The sequence below is a fragment of the Nyctereutes procyonoides genome, unplaced genomic scaffold (genome assembly GCF_905146905.1).
Source record: "Nyctereutes procyonoides isolate TBG_1078 unplaced genomic scaffold, NYPRO_anot_genome, whole genome shotgun sequence".
Lineage (NCBI taxonomy): Eukaryota > Metazoa > Chordata > Mammalia > Carnivora > Canidae > Nyctereutes > Nyctereutes procyonoides.
In genome coordinates, this window is record NW_026575142.1 from 29914327 (window position 1) to 29933693 (window position 19367).

General features: G+C 36.1%; 1 protein-coding gene across 3 annotated transcripts in view; it reads right to left on the minus strand.

Annotated features, from left to right (window-relative positions):
• Positions 1 to 19367, minus strand: part of KCNJ3 (potassium inwardly rectifying channel subfamily J member 3) — a 142799-nt gene that overhangs the window by 59217 nt on the left and 64215 nt on the right. The window contains exon 3 of one of the 3 annotated variants that reach the window (XM_055308337.1): positions 12841 to 13004. The exons of the other annotated variants lie outside the window; for them this stretch is intronic. Within the exon in view, the coding sequence (XP_055164312.1) occupies positions 12928 to 13004 (77 nt within the window). The 3' untranslated portion in view covers positions 12841 to 12927. Of the gene's footprint in view, positions 1 to 12840; positions 13005 to 19367 lie in introns of those variants that run through there. 3 annotated transcript variants of the gene reach the window in all.

The following is a 19367-nucleotide window of genomic DNA, read 5'->3' on the forward strand; positions in this document are numbered from 1 at the left end:
ATGTTGTAGGTACTATTCAAAATGCTTTCGATATCAAATCATTTAATTCTCATGATTCTAGATTTACTGTGTTCATTTTATCAGCTGGGAACAGACCCAGAGAGGTGGGCAACTTGGCCAAAGACACAGAGCTAGGATAGAAATCTAAACAACCCAACTACAGACAACTCCATAACCACGACTTTATAGGGTTTAAACACCTCTCTGCCGTTTAGAAAGTGAAACTGTCTTCCATTTGGCTCAATTACTCTCCTTGAAGAACTTGAATCTTTATTTCAAAAGTCCAGTCCACTTTTTCCCAAAGATTTTTGTCATTTGTATAACGCCATTTAGCTTTTTGGCTAAAATAGATAAACAAGCTAACATTAAATTTTGTTCAATTTAGAAATGGTCACAAATAATATCTCTCTGATATAGGATAAGTTTTAAGTATTAAACATTGTTTGAAAATCCTTGGTAAAAAAAAAAAAAAAAGAAAGAAAATCCTTGGCAAATCTACCAATTGGAAAACAAAATTTACCCTTGGCATGCTTATTGATATATCATTAAAGAACTACTGTAAAACATAAATCAGGTATATTATAAACCTCAAATTTTACCTCCCCACAGGAAAAAAAATTAAATTGGGATTTTTTAAAAGCTTATTATATGAGCAGAGTAGCCAACTCCTCCATCATTCACTCATAAATCAATGTTAAATTTCATTATGATATGTGTTTGAGAAATTGTTTTTCTGCCATCTAATCCAATCAAATAGCAATAATCCAAATACATTCTAAGGTCAGAGCACACATAGAATTTAAAGTGGGCATTTAAAAAAAGAGTAATGGAAATAGTTATCATTGAGTTTCTTGTATGGAAAAGAAATGCTGTCTCTTTTTGTTCAGAAATACAGAGTAAAGGTACCTGAACTGAAGAAATCTAACTGTACCACTTTCTAGCTGTGAGACCTTGGCCAAGTTGTTTCACCCCTTCCTGCCTCAGTCTCCTCTTCGGTGCATATAATCACAATGAGTAGTACCTCAGGGTTTTTATGAGGATTTAACTAATATTTATAAAGCACTTAAAACTATAATTTGGCCGTAGTATCTTCTACGTATGTTTTTGAAAGACACGGAAATACTATGATTCTGTAGTAACCCAGGATGTTAGTGGGGCGGAGACACGTGTAGTAGGAACCCTTTCCTTAGAGCCTCGTGAGAACCCACAGCTCCAAAGTTTCCCTGTCTCTGTATCATCCCAAGCGGAACAAAGAATCCAGCAAACAAGGAATAGATCTGTGAACATTACTAAAACTCATTAAAAAAAAAATCTGAATCATAAAAAAATGCACCAGGGAATGCAAATAAAAAACTTTAAACATCCCTGACTATGCCAACACTTAAAATCCAAGTTACTTTTTGTTGCTCCAATGTTGCCTCCGGATGTTTCCTCATCAAAAACGTACTAAAAGGACTGTTTCATGATTTAAACGCGGAGCTCTTCATTCAAAGGAAACATGACATTTCGTCTTAAGTAATGTAATTTTAGCCCTTCTTCTGCTTTTGTATCTTTTTTTTTTTTTTTAAGATTTTTTATTTAAGACACAGGCAGAGGGAGAAGCAGGCTCCATGCACCGGGAGCCCAACGTGGGACTCGATCCTGGGACCCCAGGATCACACCCCGGCCTAAGGCAGGCGCCAAACCACTGAGCCCCCCGGGGATCCCTGCTTTTGTATCTTTACACTCCCTGATCAATGGGGAAAGGAGACAAAACAGGGATGGAATTCCCTGTGCCTGATCGGGGCAGGACACTACAAAGACCTCTCCTCCGAGCGGAGCCCGGGCCGCTCCATCAGGGCCTGGGCGCGCAGCGGGCTGTGCCCTCACTAGGGGCCCGAGATCCCGCCAGCGGCCGCCAGGGCTGACCTGCACGCGGCACGCGGAGGTCCAGGTGTGCGCACATCTGGACGACCCCAGAGGGCATATGCACGGTCCTGACCGCCTGCCCGAGCCTCACCACACTCCTGCAAGTCCTGTGCAAGTCACTGATGCAGCTGACGTCTGCTCAGAGCCCACGATGCTGCACTCACTGCTCTGCAGACCTTGCAGTTCCGACAAGTAAAGATTAACAAGAATTAATCTTTCCACTTTGGGGCCTATTTCTGGCTCCCGCAGCCTCGTGCTTGCCCCCGACTCTCCCCGCGCGCTACTCAATTCCACTAGCATTTTAGTCATTAACATGCACATAACTTGAGCACAAATTTCTAAACAGCCTCTCATGGCTAATTCTTGCATCTGTACTTCTGTACTTTTGTTCCATCCCGTGCGCTTTCTCTCTTCCCTTTCTAGCCGGTTCTTTCCACCAGCTAAAATTCAAAGCTAAACCTTCTTTGGAAAAGTTGTATGCCATGCTTCACTACTCATGTATGACTTGTAAATCGTAATGTATGTAACTGAACGTGGGATGGTGGAAAAAATGTAAGTCTTAAGGCTCATCTATGTTCCAGAGGTGAGTTAATAATCTCTTAGTGCTACTTTAACAAATGATCACACATTTAGTGTTTCAGACAAACGTGTTATCTCACAGCTCTGGAAATCAGAAATCTGAAATGGGTCCCTCTGGGCTAAAATCAGCATGTTGGCCGGGCTGCAGTCCCTCCTGGAGCCTGGCGGCTTTTTCTTCTTCGAAGGACTGCCTTACTTACTGGGCTCATGGCCCGCTTCCATCCTCAAGCCAGGAAAGGCCAGTTGAGTCCTTCTCACATCTCAGCACTCTAACACTGGCTCTTCTGTCCCTTCCCTTCCATATTTAAGGACCTCTGTGATCACAACGGATCTACCCAGATAACTCCGAATACTCTCCCTAATTTAAAAGTCAGCTCGTTAACACCATTATCTCACCCACCACTTTAATTCCCCTTTAGTAAAGCCATGTAGTAAAACATAAGCGGAGGTTCTGGGAGTCCTAGGTGAACATCTTTGGGGGGACATTACTCTATCACCAAAGGCATTCTTCCTTGATATTTAGAAATCAGGGGCAGCCCCAGTGGCTCAGCAGTTTAGCGCCGCATTTGGCCTGGGATGTGATCCTGGCGTCCTGGGATCGAGTCCTGCGTCGGGCTCCCTGCACGGGGCCTGCTTCTCCCTCTGCCTGGGTCTCTGCCGCTCTCTCTCTATCATGAATAAATAAATAAATCTTAAAAAAAAAAAAAAGAAATCACTCCCATCAATCTTTCTTTCAAAACAAGAGGAAAGATTAATAGTTTCTAAATTGCTGTGTATGGCATCTGCATACTGTATATGTATAAAACAAGGACACCATAGCCACCAACTTCCTGAGAAAAGTTCGTCCTTATAATCCAGCTCAAATATTTCTTCATAAGTAAATTCTTCCCTGGCCTTTCCAAAGGAGGCTATTTTTTCCTCTGTATTCCTTTAAATGAAATGATATATTTATTAGTCCATTAGTGAATTTATTACATTACTCTTGAATCTGTACTCTCATATCTCATTCTCTCTCTCTCTCTCTCTCTCTCACACACACACACACACACACACACACACACACCCTTATCTCCTCTCCTTTCTGCTACTCTCTCCTTTTTCTTCCTCTCTGCCTGGGATTTAATCCCTTTGAGAGCAAGGGCTATACAGTTGCCATTTTTTCAACCCATTCAATATGTAACAAGCTTATTGGTGGCATTTCTATACTTGTGAAATACAACTTATTCTTTTATTATTATGTCATATACTATTATACAGTGTTATATATTATATATATAATTATTATCATACTGTTATTATTAATATCTAGTTACCCTACAATAAGAAAACTGACTTTCTCACAAGACAATAGCACTGAGGCACATTTTGAAGGCCATAGAAAATTAAATTCCAATACCTCATCATCATAATCATAACTAGAAGAGCACACGAAGAGTCAAATTCTTTGAGAATCTGAACTTGGGAGCTAATTTGGGAGATTTCCTACCTAGTGCATCATTCAACCATCACACTAAAAACTGGCCTGGTAAATCCCATTAAAGCCCATTAAATGGTTGGTAGTGGGAGCTCCCATGTTAGAGAAGCAAGTATTTTAAGCAACTTCAGGTTCCTAGGTATCACTCAGTCTGCTCTCTACTCATCAATTACTTTGTACAAGTTCCACAGACACCAGTTCCAAGATAGAGATAAGTAAATTCAAACTGACACACTTAAACTTCTCAAATCATTGTGCATTCAATCAGTGTTCAAATTATACAATGTGATGAATGTCAAAATACTGTAGTACATACTCTGTACTACATAAAAGTTGAATAAACCACTAATAGATTAGCAATAAGTCTTCCTTCATTTTTGAAAAAGTAATGCTGTTTTATTTGATGTCTATTTTGTCCCTATGGAATTTACACACATTTAATCCTTAGGGCAGCTTACTGAGAGGAATACTAGTATCTCTACTTTATAGGAAGAAACTAAAGTTTAGGGTTTTATAGCAGTCCCTTGTTGCTAAGGTCACAAAGCTTTAGCCCCCTCCAGTAACTAAGTCCATGCCTCTAAACTGCAAGCTTTTCTACTTCCCATGAACCTGAACAAATTAAGTGATAAACCTCTTTCTGCCATCAGAAAAGGAAGAGAACGGAGAACATGCCCAATCTCAAATATATAGTCAAATTATTGTTCTTCAAAAGAGGCCTATGAATACCTACCATGATGATTAAATAAATCAATAACAATCAAATGAAATAATTTCAGTTCCTGAAGCTATTTTATCATTTACATGTTTACATACATAACTGTCTTAAGGTAAAACTATGCATTCTAACTCTATAATAATTCCCCATTATAGGCTAAAAGTTTGAAAGAAGGTTAAAATCTTAAATGGTCAAAAACAACACTCTCTGAGTGATACTACAGAAAACACTTCCTAATTTAGAAATCTCAGTCTACAGGCAAAATTTACCAAACAGGGATCTGTCATTTACTGTTGAAAGAGTCTCAAAAGAACAACTTGATTTGTCATTTTGCTTTGGCCTTTAAGTACTTCAGTTCAATATAGTAATCTTGTTTTTTTTTTTAATTGGAGTTCAATTTGTCAACATATAGCATAACACCCAGTACCCATCCTGCCAAGTGCCCCCCTCAGTGCATCACCCAGTCACCCCAACCCCCCACTCACCTCCCCTTCCACTACTCCTTGTTCATTTCCCAAAGTTAGGAGTCTCTCATGTTCTGTCTGCCTCACTGATATTTTCACTCATTTGCTCTCCTTTCCCTTTATTCCCTTTCACTAATTTTTATATTCCCCAAATGAATGAGACCATATACAGTAATCTTGGTAACAGCATACTAACCAGAAGCTCTAATTGATCATTAACTGTTTTAATTTCTTAAAAAATGAATATTTCTTTATATCAATCCTTTGAAATTTACTTTTTTTCAAAATACAAGTTCTTTCAGTGAAAATACAAAATAAGCCTTTCATTGGAAAAATTTTGAAGAAGCCTTTAGTGTTTAAGTAATCATATTGTGGTCGATATAAAGATTTTTCAATAGAGACAGAAGACAACACAACTTTACAGGTGTCATGCTTAGCTAGTATTCTTCCTTTGTGATTTCTAGTTATTCCCCTTGTTGTGAAGAATAAGTAAGAAAGAATAAGTCAATGAACACACTAGGGAATATCCACTATATGGCACACAGAGTTTGTGGATGAAGTGGTTCATTAACTTAGTTTTAGGTTCTTTGCCATTAAAGCCCCACCATTAAAGCTTCATAGTCATATTGATATTTTATTTCCTAATGAAACCATAAAGTTATCACCTTTATCCCTTCAGTTTTCTTTTGTCAACTTATTCTATATACTAAATTGGTTCAATTGACTCAGAGTAGCTAAAGTTGACAAAATCAGCAGGTTTATACAAAAAAATCTTCTAACTAAGCCTTTGAAATGAGCATCAATGAACTCTGCACTTCAAAAAAAAAAAAAAAAAAAGGTAAAACACTCCCAAAGTCCCACATATTTTAAGAGAACAGTTGGGTTCAGAAGAATGGTAGTTGCTGATTCAACTAACAATATCACCACTTTATGATATCCTACACTATGCAGAAATATTAAAAGTATCAGTTCATTAGCAAGAAATGGGAGAGGAGAAAAAGGTGAAATTTAAAAAATAACAGATTTGACAGAAAAGAAGGAAGATAAGTTACGAATTTCATAGGATTGTTGATGGCTGTATAGCTTGCCCTGGGTCAGTAATTTCTGACAACAAAGTCAACCTGGCTAAACCAAGAAATGTATGTGATGCTAACTAAAATGAAAAAAATAATTTTGCTTAAGTTTGACATACAGGCACACACACACACCACTACACACACATCCATACATTAGAAGAAAAAAAAAAAACAGGAATATGATCTAGTCACAGAGAGTTAATGAGGCCTCTTGCTATTCAATCCACACATTCTCAATGAAAACCATTTGTAAAGACCCTACTTATGAATAATATTTAATAAAAATGTGTATTGTGTATGAAGAGATGTTTTCAGGGTGGGTTTACTATTTTGTCCCATCAGACAAATTTAACTCATACTCCAAATGCATCTTTCCAATTTGATGACCCGTGTGTGTGTGTGTGTGTGTGTGTGTGTGTGTGTCAGATGGGAGGGGAGGCAGAAAATCAGGTGAGAGATTTCTTGAAAAAATTTCTTTAGAACATTTAGAAACTGAATGATTGATATGTGTGATGATGCCATTTTAAAAAAGAATACTAGAATATAATTCCACTGTTCTGAATTATTTTTAAAATGTAGAGGTGTTTTGTTTTTGTTTTTTCCTATTTATTGCCAAGATTGCTAACAAATGTGAAAATATAAAACAAAAGATAATAAGATATCAATAACCTTGTGGAACGTTGCTAAATGTCTAGTATTGTCATTTTTAAGGGATTATCATTTACATCACTTAACCACAATAAATTGTTTTTTTGTTTTTATTTTTAAAGATTTTATTTATTTATTTATGAGAGACACAGAGAGAGAGGCAGAGACACAGGCAGAGGGAGAAGTAGGCTGCCTGCAAGGAGCCTGATGTGGGACTCGATCCCGGGGCTCCAGTATCACAACTCAAGCCAAAGGCAGATGCTCAAACACTGAGCCACCCAGGTGCTCCAGTATATGTTTTTTCTTCAATGGAACTAGATATTAACTCAATATAGTCAAGAATTAGTTTTTTAAAGTACTTATCTGTCTTTATGAATCATATCATACAAATATGACCATGCCACTGAAAGAATGCTTTCTATACTAAGTATGTGACGATTTCAACAATGGAAAGGACTGGTTTTATAAAATATACCCTTCTGGGATCCCTGGGTGGCGCAGCGGTTTGGCGCCTGCCTTTGGCCCGGGGCGCGATCCTGGAGACCCGGGATCGAATCCCACGTCGGGCTCCCGTGCATGGAGCCTGCTTCTCCCTCTGCCTGTGTCTCTGCGCCTCTCTCTCTCTCTCTCTCTCTGTGTGACTATCATAAATGAATAAAAAAATTTTAAAAAAAATTTAATAAAATATACCATTCTTACCATGGTTCGAAAATTACCATGAAATGTCTGGTATCTTCAGCCTCAAGTGCATTAAGTTTAAATAGTTTATGAATTAATTCTTTAATATGTATATCACTATATTATGTGTACTGTAGTGGCCAAGGCAGGCCACTCCCAAATATGCCACTTTGGCAGGCTCATTATATTGAGCTGAAAACAGTCAAGGCTCAAAAGTCTTAGGAAGAAACTCTGATACTGTTCTCTTTCCCACAACAATGCTTAAAAGAATTTAGAGAATCTGCTCTAGAAAGAGAGCTGTCAACAGTGATAACTACATTATAATATGAACTAGGTCTGGGAACCAGGGAGAAACCTCCTACAGCCTGTTTAATCAAAGTCTTCTTTGAGTTACCTTGTTTCCATATGGCCCAACAAACATTTATTTACCAAACATTTATTCCTTTTCTTCATCTTGTGAATTGCAGTCACTCCTTTTGAAGTCCCAGACCAATACCCCTCTTTCCCTTAGTTTAGGATGACTATGTACCTCATTTTGCTTGACTGTTTTGGAATCGAATGTCTGTGTGGATTTTCCATACCTACAGAATGAAATCTGATTTTCTTCTATTCACCCCTCACTTCAATTTGATTCTTAATTAAGCTAGAAGAATCTTGAATGGTAGAGAAAACATTTCCTCCCCCACAGTACCCTCAGAACTTTATCATAACCAACAGTGAACTAGTGCTTTTGTTGAAGTTCCTTCCCATTTATTCTCCAAACTTTCAGACAGATAGGGAGGGTGAGAAAGGGAACCATGTGAGTGAAAGAGCAGAGCACCAAGTATCCCTTCTGCTGAATTCCTTTTTAAAATGTTCATGGTTTGACAAATGAAGATGCTACTATGAACACAAAATAAAATAAGAAAATGCAATTTCAGTATTTTAGAAGGAAATTTTATTTGCCTCATAGACAAAAACTGGGTTTAGCTAAACTGTTTTCTCCCCCCTTCCCAGAATTTCTTTTATCTCCCAAGTTTGTCCTAGCCTAGGTCTTGCTTTTTCAATGTTCATTGAAATTACTCATGCTTATATAATTTAGCTGATTTTTTCTTTAAAATCCAAAAGGGACAGCAGAGGTGTCATTTGCTATTTGAAAGTAGAGCCTTCTTGTGAAACCTTTCACAAGCCAAAATGGTGTAAAGCAAAGAAGCAATTACCATTATTTATATTGAAAATTTTTAAGCATTCTCAGACCCCAAAAAATAACCTCTCCTGGGCTTTTCTGATACTTTAGGACACATCTTGCTAATGATGCACAAAATAAACTTAGATTTAAAAAAAAACCCAGATGGTCAGAGATGCACTTCTAAACTACAGTGGCTGGATACTCAGATGCTGAGTGTAGTTCCCATAGAAGGAGCTGGGTGGCATCATTCTTCTTGTTCCACGTGAGTGCTGCCCCTGTATAAGCTTGCTGCAAAACATGTTTAACATTTTGTTTTTATTATTTATTTATTTATTTATTTATTTATTTATTTATTTATTTATCTTTTTGCCTTTTTTAGTAAAAGAGAAAATACCCTTTGGATTTTAGTTAGTGAAAAGAGGTCATAATGTAGGTTTTTCATAAAAGTGAAGTGGTATAAGGGATCTTTTGAAAAGCAAACTTTTGAAAAGAAGGATACCTGTACATTGAATTCTCTTGATTTTAAAATAAATATTGTTACATAATGTCATTTATAAAAATGTGTTCTAAATTCAATAATATATCTAATTAAACAGTGTTATTTGATCATTTTTTATTTTGGCTTATCTCATAAAATGTACTTGAACTCAAATTTTTTTTTGTAAATGCAATTTTTTATACTTTAGTAGTCTGTGATATTTAGAAAAGGGTTAAACAAAAGAAATTATGTATTAGGGAAATATTCAACATAGAAAAAAAAGATACTGAATTCTGGGAAGCAAGCAGCACTGTACTACAGAAATATAATACAAAAAAACAGAGATAAGTGGTCTGGCAAAAATGTTCTGCAAAATGCTGGTTCCTGAATAGCAAAAATAAATTGGCTAAGTTCCTTTATGATATTTAAAAAATTTTCTCAACTAGAAAGACATACATTTTTTTGTGATACTCCATACATATAATGAAGAAGGCCATACCTTGAAAAAAATAAAAGTTAGCAAAAATAAACTCAATGGAAGAGGCTAAAAAAATAGAGGAATAAACATGTGGTTGTTTATCTGAATTTATTAAATAAAGAAGTGTCCCATTATTATATTGTCATTATAAAAGCTACAATAAGTGACAGACAAAAAGGCTAATTATGGTTTTTTAAAAAACCTGTCTTTTCCCCTTTTCTAGCAAGTTAATAATTCTAAGTTTTTTTCCAGTATTATAGAATTGCTTCCACACATTACTTATAACACTGGTAATTTTAAGTGGAGTGCTTGGTTTTCATCAATGCTCATTATAGTTTTAACCATTTCATCAAAATACTTGCCCCTTTATTACTGTAGTTAGTCCCTTAACCAATGAAAGCACATTATTGCTCTAAAAAAATAAGTATTTTCATTATAATGATGAATTTAAATAATTAAATCCTAGAGTAAGTTAATGATGTTGCAAGAAATTTTAACATTAGTTAGTTCTGAATAAAAAACACTAAGCCAATCAACTATCTTACTTTGGATACTTCTATTATGGGGTACAATAAATATTGTTATGTGTAAAAATATCTGATGTAAAATATTACATTGACTCTCTGACCACAAATCACTACCTTAAATTGAAATACTGAATCAATGCAAGTGACCAAGAGGTAGTACATGCATGCAGCCTTCTTTTATGTGAGTGTTGTTAAGCCATTCTTGGAGATGAAATGAGGCAGAGTTACAGGCATGGAAATTAGTTTCTATTTGAGGGAACTAGTTCTACTTTCCTTTAAAGCATTTGTCCTGGACCAGTGAGTTTTTTTTTTTTTTTTCATTGGGAAGATGTATCATTTTAAGCCTTATTTGCTGGAAGTAAATGATGACTGGCAAATGAAAGTTGGTTTACTTGTAGGTAATTAAAATATTAAAGCATTATGTACTATTTTTTATTTAATAAAATAGGAGACCAATATCTAGTCTTGGTCAATTTAATTTGTCAAAACCACATCTGATGACCTTTTTATGCAGCTCACTGGGATGCCATAAATAGAAATACTAAGGAAAAACAGAATTAAAGAAAAACATTCTAACAATTATGCATTGGTGGTATTAATAGTTGCACAGTAAGTTTAAAAATGGCTGAAGACTAATGAATTTGTATCTAAAACCTCACTCTGTCAAAGTATTAAGAAATAATATAATGATTTACACAAATGTTTATAGCAGGTGTAATTTACATATTAAGAGATGCTTTCAAGTATTAATATTAGACATACAATCACTTTAATAACTCTTTAAAACTTCTAAAAGTGCATAAAGGAAAAATGTGCAACCAAAAAAGGGATAGGTCTGAATTATTAAAATAACATTAAAATACAGAATACTAGTGCTATCCAAGTCAGCATAAAAAGGCATTAATTAAAACACAATTTCACATGACTGGCTCAACAGTTCTTGACATGTGGGAGAAAAAAATCAGTTTGGCAGCACCACAGATCTGCTCAAAACCGAAAAATATTGCAAAGCCAAAAATCATCTCTAGATCATAAAAATCTGTCCCCAAATTCTAGGTACCTCATATCCTAAGGCTGTCCTCAAGCTACCCTCAAATTCCTATTTTCAGAATCACACTTAAGCCAACCACTTAGTAAAACAGCCATGGTCCAAAGATATCCCAGATTTAACACCACCCTTCACACACACAGTCTTAAAAATCATATTTTGGTGCTAATCTCAGCAGTTACGAAGAAGAAAGTAACCCGTGGTGTCATGCTTGGAGGAAATACAGTAAGTCAGTCAAGGAGGTGTTTACAGATTAAAAACAAAGACTAAATGTATTAAAATAATTAAAACAATGTAAATTAAAGGTTAATTTTAATAGGTAGAACATGCCATTTCCCCCATATAAAATGTGATAACTTTTAATCCAGGGTCTCTTGTTAGGTCCCATACTTAATACATTTAACTGTCCTGTTCCAATCTGTTCACTGGAATTTGCCACCCATTTCCTAAGGCCTGATGGATTATATATCTCAGAGCATTAAACATGCCAATGATTTTTGTGGAATAATAATAAGGTAAATTTAAATTTGCAATTATTATTTTAGTGCAAAACTGAGTTAGTAAAAATACTTCTGTGAAAAAAAACTCTCATACGTGGTTAACTGCACAGCTTGAGGGATTAAAACTTTCTGAGCTTTTTATTTTTTTAAGTTTTTATTTAAATTCCAGTTAATTGACATACAGGGTAATATTGTTTCATGTGGTTACATACATCACCCAGTGCTCATCACAAGTTCACTCCTTGATCCTCATCACCTTTTTCACCCATCCCCCACCCACCTCCCCTCTGGTGACCATCAGGTATAGATAAGAGTATAGGTAAGGTATAGTAAGAGTCTGTTTCTGGTTTGCCTCTTTCTTTCTCTCTTTTCTCCCCCCTTTGCTCATTTGTTTTGTATCTTAAATTCCACATGAGTGGAATCATATGGTATTTGTCTTTCTCTGACTGACTTATTTCACTTAGCATAATACTTCCTAGCTCCATCCATGTCACACTGAGATTGGTAAGGCAAGAAGGCATGAAAAGATTGCCACTGTCATTTCTGATCTGGCTTACAAGAAACAGCCTCTAAGAGCAGAAGCTTAAGGATAATAATTCAAAATGAACCTCAGCTTTCAAATTGCTCTGATTTTCTGAGTTAATGTTTAAAATCAATCAAATGTTTTAGACTAAGGTGTCCATGCATAGTCAAAAATCACATACTGTCAAAAATCACACTCTGAAAACAAAACCAACTGTTAATGTAGATTTTATATTACTTGTGTTTCAACCATTGCATATTCCATGATGCATTTTAATATCCATGAATTGCACATTGGAATTGTCTTTATTCCAGCAGTGACAAATTTTTAAAAAATGAACTAAGAAGCTGTTACCCATAGTCATTCTCATCTTTTATCTCTTGCTCTGTCTCTTTATTTCATGTAGTATCCCATTGAGAAAATACATTAAAATGAAAATTTAGGATGAGGCTGATCTCCTGAGTACATTATGTAAATACAAACATATCCTGCATCTCTGCAAAAAATAAGTAAAACATTTACCACTGTTTAGATTTCTTCCTAAATTCAAACTTTCATTACAGATGATTGGTTGTCAGTGTTGGCTTAAGGCTTCACTCAAAATCTGTCACCTTTCCCAGTATTGATTTGTATATTTTTAGCAGCTTGACACGAGCTCTTCTTTCATTTCCATCTCTGTATCTGTTCCAGCACACGTGGAGCTAAACTTTCTAAACACCACATGGTTTCTGTGATTGATCCTAAACATAAACAAGAGGAATTTAAGCTACTATATTATTCAAATACTTAATGATGAGTCACCTTTTGTGTGAAGCTACCACTAATATTGTGTTCCAAGTTCCCGATCCAGTTACAGGCATAGCTCACCTCGCTATTAATCCCTCCTTTAAGGATCCGGAGTCTGGCCCCTGATCTCAACCTAAGGCTATGGTTTTGCCACCTATTAACAACATTGTCTGATACCTAGAATCTGCTTCCCTCTTGACCACTGTCCATTCTTTTTCCACTGGACTTGTAGAGCCTTCTAACCATGTGGGAAATAGCTGATATCACCTGTAACGGAGCACAACCTCTTGATAGCTGGCCCAAGGTACAATGGGTTCACCCTTTTAAAATACAGAATCTTTCAACCGTGTGGTTGGGTCTGTCCTATTTTGGCCCTTCACTCTTATCTTTTCAGCTATCCCAGCCCAGTAATTCCAAACTTTCCTGTAGATTCCTTCTCATTACCATGAAATTAGTTTTTCATTCCATTCCATATTTACAAAGCAATTCCCCAATGTTTTTATCTAGTACTTTCATGTTTTCATGGTTTATATTTGAATATTTGATACGTTTGCAATTCATCTCATGTTTATGTGAGGTATGGATCCAAATTCATTTCTTTTCTTCACGACTGCTTACTTGTCTCAACATAATTTATCAAAAAGTCTTGTTATTTGCTTTCTTTGTGGGGATAGAACTACTAATTTCCCCTGTTTCTTTTTTTCATCTTCCAAACAAATTATTTTAAACAAATGACTATTAAAAATCATCTTTTAGAAACCCACAGTTTATGAAAGGAAATTAATATTTTAACTATCACAAATATATCACATAAATCAAATTATTTTGGCACTTTCAACATGATGGTTTCAGTATTTTGCTCTAAAAGAGTCCCACCAGGAACTAGAGTAAAGAATAACAACACTGCTTCTGATAAACTAGTTAATGAAAACTACAGGATCTTTATTGATTTTTATGATTCCTAACCTACCTCCAATAACAACAACAACAAAAAAAAGCTTTAAAAATAACCAGGAATGGATGACAGAAACAGAAAGCAACTCCCTTACGTCAGAAAATCATCTCATTAGCAATGGCATGAAATGATCAAGATACTCCACAATAATACATTTTCAAAACACTGCAGGCAAGAAAGAGAGAAAGAAAAAAAACTGAGGCAAAAAATCCTATTTCTCAGTTTCTTCAATCTGCCAAATATGATGTATCCCATTTCCAAGAGCTGTGCTGGAACAGAATTCAGGGCTAGGACAACTTCTACCCACATGACTTCTAGTCATCTTTCCAAGAAGTCTCCATGATACAGATTGCTAACTAGCTAGTTTGGTGCACAGTATCTAGAATTTCAAAGAGAACTGTTGAGAAGAGGAGTTCTATGCAAAGGTATGAACTAAGGAGAGGGTGTGAGAAAGTGAAAGAAAGCTCATTATTATATGCATCTGTTGTAAGTATGTTTAATACTGGGAACTGCAGATTGTTGAATTTCCTGAAATGACACAGTTAAGAGGTAGAACTTATTCTTAGTTTCAGCCTTAATAGGCAGACACTATGGAAATTAAAACATAAGTAACAATAGTTTTTTAACTAAAATTTCTTCCTCTTGTTTTGAGTAACCCCCAAGTTCTCTAAAATCAACCCTATCTTCTTTGAGGATTGAGCTTCAACATAATGGCAAAAGAAAACCTGCAGCCCATATCCATTTTAAGTTTCTTATCATATTTTCTTTTCCAAATCATCATGATGCATCACATCATAAATACATTACAGTCAGACCGCTTAAAATATGTTACTGCTTATATAAGGAACTAGAAACTAGTGTCTATAAAAAGAAAGCATTTCGAGTGGAAATGGTTAAACTGGGTAATGCTCAGACTTCCAAACTGTCTCTCCTTGTCACTCCCTGATTGCCTCAGTCATTTTCTTCATTAGTCCTTTGTCCAAAAGAGGTATCTATTTGTCTATTCATTAAGTAGTTAGGTTCAAACAACCTACTAATTATTTATGTCCTTAACAATTTGGTAGTTATTTTAAAAACCAGTAATAGAAATCAAAAGAGAAACGGTTTTTATTCCATTCTTAAATAGCCACAGTTACTTGTTAATGGCATGTGTACACATATTTGTCACCAAACCATTTCTCAAATCCTAGAATCAGTTTGAACATCATGACCCTCATAATCTGTTCTATGTTGATTTTTCTTATGGTAGTTGCTTTGTATCACAGCAACCATCAAAAACCTAGCTTCCCAAAGATACGACATCGTCAATACAATACAACCTAAGCGGAAACTGAACTAATGTTACATAGTAGGAAACAAAGACAACTAAAATCAAAGTTCATTGAGTTTACAAATGCATATGAGTGCCAGATCTACGCGAGGCAGCATGCTAGACATTAGGAATATGGGGAGGAACCAGGCAGCAAAGGTTACTTCCTTTCTGGAATTTATGTTATAGCAGAAACAATTAATGCAAAATATGCCAATAAGTATTCATTCCATGATTTTTTTTTTGTGATAAGTTTTACAAAGGAAACCAACAGACAAATTTGAGAATAACGGGTAGAAGGAATCAAGTAATTTTAGGACATAAGCTTTCCCTCAATAAGGAAATACTATTTGCAATAAACTCTAAATTTAATGGTTTTCAATGGAGGGTGAGTTTGCCCCCCATGGGACATCTGACAGAGTCTGGAGACATTTTGGTTGTCATGAATGGGAGGTATGCTACAGTCACTCTAGTGGGTAGAGGCCAAGGATACTGTAAACGTCCTACAATGCATAGGACAGTCCCCATGCACTACCATACCCAACAAACAGTTTCTGACACAAAATATTAATAATACTCAGAAAGATTTAAATAGGCAGAAGTACATACGTGGGTTACTTTTGCAGGTAGAGGGCATCAGTGGGCATTCCAAGAAAAAGAACTGCACATGCAAATACTCTTAAATAGTTAAGAACATAGTACATATAATGAATCAACAGAAAACTAGTATGGATGGAGGCTAGTGTAGACAACTGCAATAATTCTCAAAAGTAACTCAAGGAAATTAGTAGGAAATATAATCAAAAAGGAGATTTTACCCAAATAATTCTTAGGGTACCAGGACAAAGAGTGGTAGTTGGGTAGAAGGACAAAGAGCATTTTAATTATTGAAGCAAGTGCCTATATGCAGGATTCAACTTTTCCTTCTGCTGTAAATTGTGACACAGCATGCAAAGTAAATGATCTACACAAAGACCTACATAGTCCTTAAATGGCTGCATCATAGCTTGTGTTGGCTACTGAATGGCTGTAAGATTCTGCAGGTTGATCAAGCATAATTTGATCAAGCCAAAAAACCTGAAGGGGTGGAAGAGAAGGGCATTTTATAATCAGGGATGTTTTCACTCTTTAGCTTCCATTATAAATTACTTCCATTACTTCAGACGTTGACATTTCTTCTGGTCCAAAAATAATTGAGATATTTAGAGCATTTTTAATACTTAAAAAGTCAATGATGTAGTAAGCTGATGATGACATTGATAGCAGAACGGAGGGAGAACAGCTCATTATTTGAATGATAACTTTGGATAATTCAGAAGCAGAACAAATGACTGGAGGAGAAGGAATATATAATCATGTTGGTAAGAAATACTGGGACTCCTAACAGTCTAGACCTATGCAGAACCATCTGAAAAGGACAAAAACAGAATGCTATATAGGAAAAAATCCAATGGGAGAGTCAAAAGATTGCATTTATTTTTTCTGCATACTGCACTGGTTTCTAAGCCTTAGTAGGTAGCCACAGGCAAGGGACTATATAAATTCTGGTAGCAGCACATAAAACAAATTTAAAAGGTATACACTCTAATGTATTTAAGCTTTCAATAACTAGGTAAAATTCTCACAAAAATTGTTGTTAGAAATTTAAATCCCAAAGTCACAAATACAAACACTGGATTGATGAGTATTTTTACTATATTAACTTATTTCATCACCACAACAGCTCCTCAGGCTTTAGGATTGTCCCAATGTTACAGAGGAATAGACTAAGTCCTGGAAAAATTAATTGGCCTGAAGAGATGATTCACGATAGAATGAATAATTCTCCGCACTTTCCAGCAAACCACTTGTGGGCCATTCCAAGCCCCTGCTCCCGGTTGCATCCTACCCAATCTTCCACCCCTTTCCTTCTCGAGGCCAAATAGCTTAAAGCTTCCCAGTTTTCCCAATAAGCAGGAGAGGTTACTTATAATATTTTCCAGTCAATATTTAATGCAACGTAATGGCCACAGTTAGAAAGGAACAATTCCATTTCGGTTACCAGTTTGTTTCCTCCTTCTAGTTCCCTTGTGCAGGCCTTGGGAAATAGAGTCCTTCTTACCGTATCCCTCCGTAAATCACTTGACAGCCTGTATATACGATCTCAACTTGTTTTTCCTTAACAGCTCCTGGAAGTCGGAGATGTGATAAACCCTATTTTTGTGCGTGTGTGTTTGTGTGCGCCCATGCACTCATACGCATGTACACGCACAAAAGTTCCCACGAAGTGACCTGGCTGGGAGCACTTCGTAGATAAGTGACTATCAAATCTTCCAATGTCTACTTCAGATATCACTTAGCACAAATGACTGTCTTTCAGATTTTCAAACTGGCTTAAGTCCTGGCCCATTCCCCAGGGGCCTATGGATCCATCACACGTGAACAATTGATAATGCTGACACATCTCTGTATGCCTCAACTCCTTGGTCAACTTCACTAAAGCAACAAACCTCTTAAAATAGATACAACATTTGTTATTTGATACATAATTGTAAAGACACTTTCTCCTTCACACCAAATCCGATCAGAGCTTTGCAAAGCAATTTCACCAGAAGGCACACTTGTTTCCTTTGGCTGCTGTAACAAACAACCACAAACTTAGTAGCTAAAAATCAACACAAATTTATTGTCTTAGATTTCTTGAGGTCAGAGGTATAAAACTAATGTGTTGGTAGAACTGAGTTTCCTCTAGATCCACTTGGGGAGATGCCATTACTTGCCTTTTCCAGCCTCTAGAAGCTACACACATTCGCTGGCTTGTGGCCACATCAACCTAGCCTCTACTTGCATCAGTTCCAACTCTTTCTCTGCTTCCTACATCCCTCAATCACTTATAAGAACCCCTGTGATGACATTGGTCCACCTGGATAAGCTGGGATACTCCCCCCTCTCAAGACCTTTCACTTATATGTCTGCAAAGTCCCTTTTGCCATGTAAAGAATATATTCACAGGGTGTGGGGATTATGACACAGACACCTTTGAGAGGTCATTTTTCTGCCTACCACCAAAGGTAAATTTTAAGACGTATCAAAATAATCACATTTTACATAATTCTCACAGGCTCTGACATAGTCACTTCAAGAATTTTTTTTTAAGATTTTATTTATTTATTCATGAGAGACACACACAGGGGGGGGGGGGCAGAGACACAAGCAGAGGGAGAAGCAGGCTCCATGCAGGGAGCCCGACGCGGGACTCGATCCCGGATCTCCAGGATCACGCCCTGGGCTGAAGGCGGCGCTAAACCGCTGGGCCACCCGGGCTGCCCTCACTTCAAGAATTAAAACAAACAAACAAAAAAACTAATCTAATTCATATTTAATGATTAAAACTAAAAGTATTCCCTTTAAAGTACAGAATAGGAGTAATATCAATGTCAGTGAAGGTCATATACTTTATTCAATATGCTTGAGAGTCCTAGAAAGCATAAAACAAGAAGAAAAATGTAAACCACATGAAGATGGAAAGATCATGAAGTTGCAAGTCTCCCAAAATAAATATTGTGAAGATTGCAAGTCTCCCCAAATAAATCTAAAAGTTTCAATGAAATTCCAATCACCAGTTCAATAACATTTTTTTTTCTCTAAAATTGAAATCCTGAAATTACGTAAAAGATGAAACAGTCAAAAATAATATAGGGACACATGCCTTATAAGATCTCATGACTTATTTTAAAACTCTAGTAATTAAAATAGTGGGGAGATGGTATAGGGATATAGACAGATCTCTAAAATACGATAAAAGACTAAAAACCGATGCAAGTATAAACAGAAACTTGGGAAGCTGGGAAGCAGCATTTCAATTTGGTGGAGAAAATATCTGATATTTCTTTTACCTAAGTCATCCATCCACATGCAAAAAAAGATGAAGTTAAATTACTTCACATAATACAGATAAATGAATTCAAAAGGGATTACAGATCGAAAATGAAGAATAAAGCTTTATAATATTTAGAAAAATAAAACAGAATGCCCTAAGACTATTAGATTAAGAACAGATTCCAAAGATAAGAG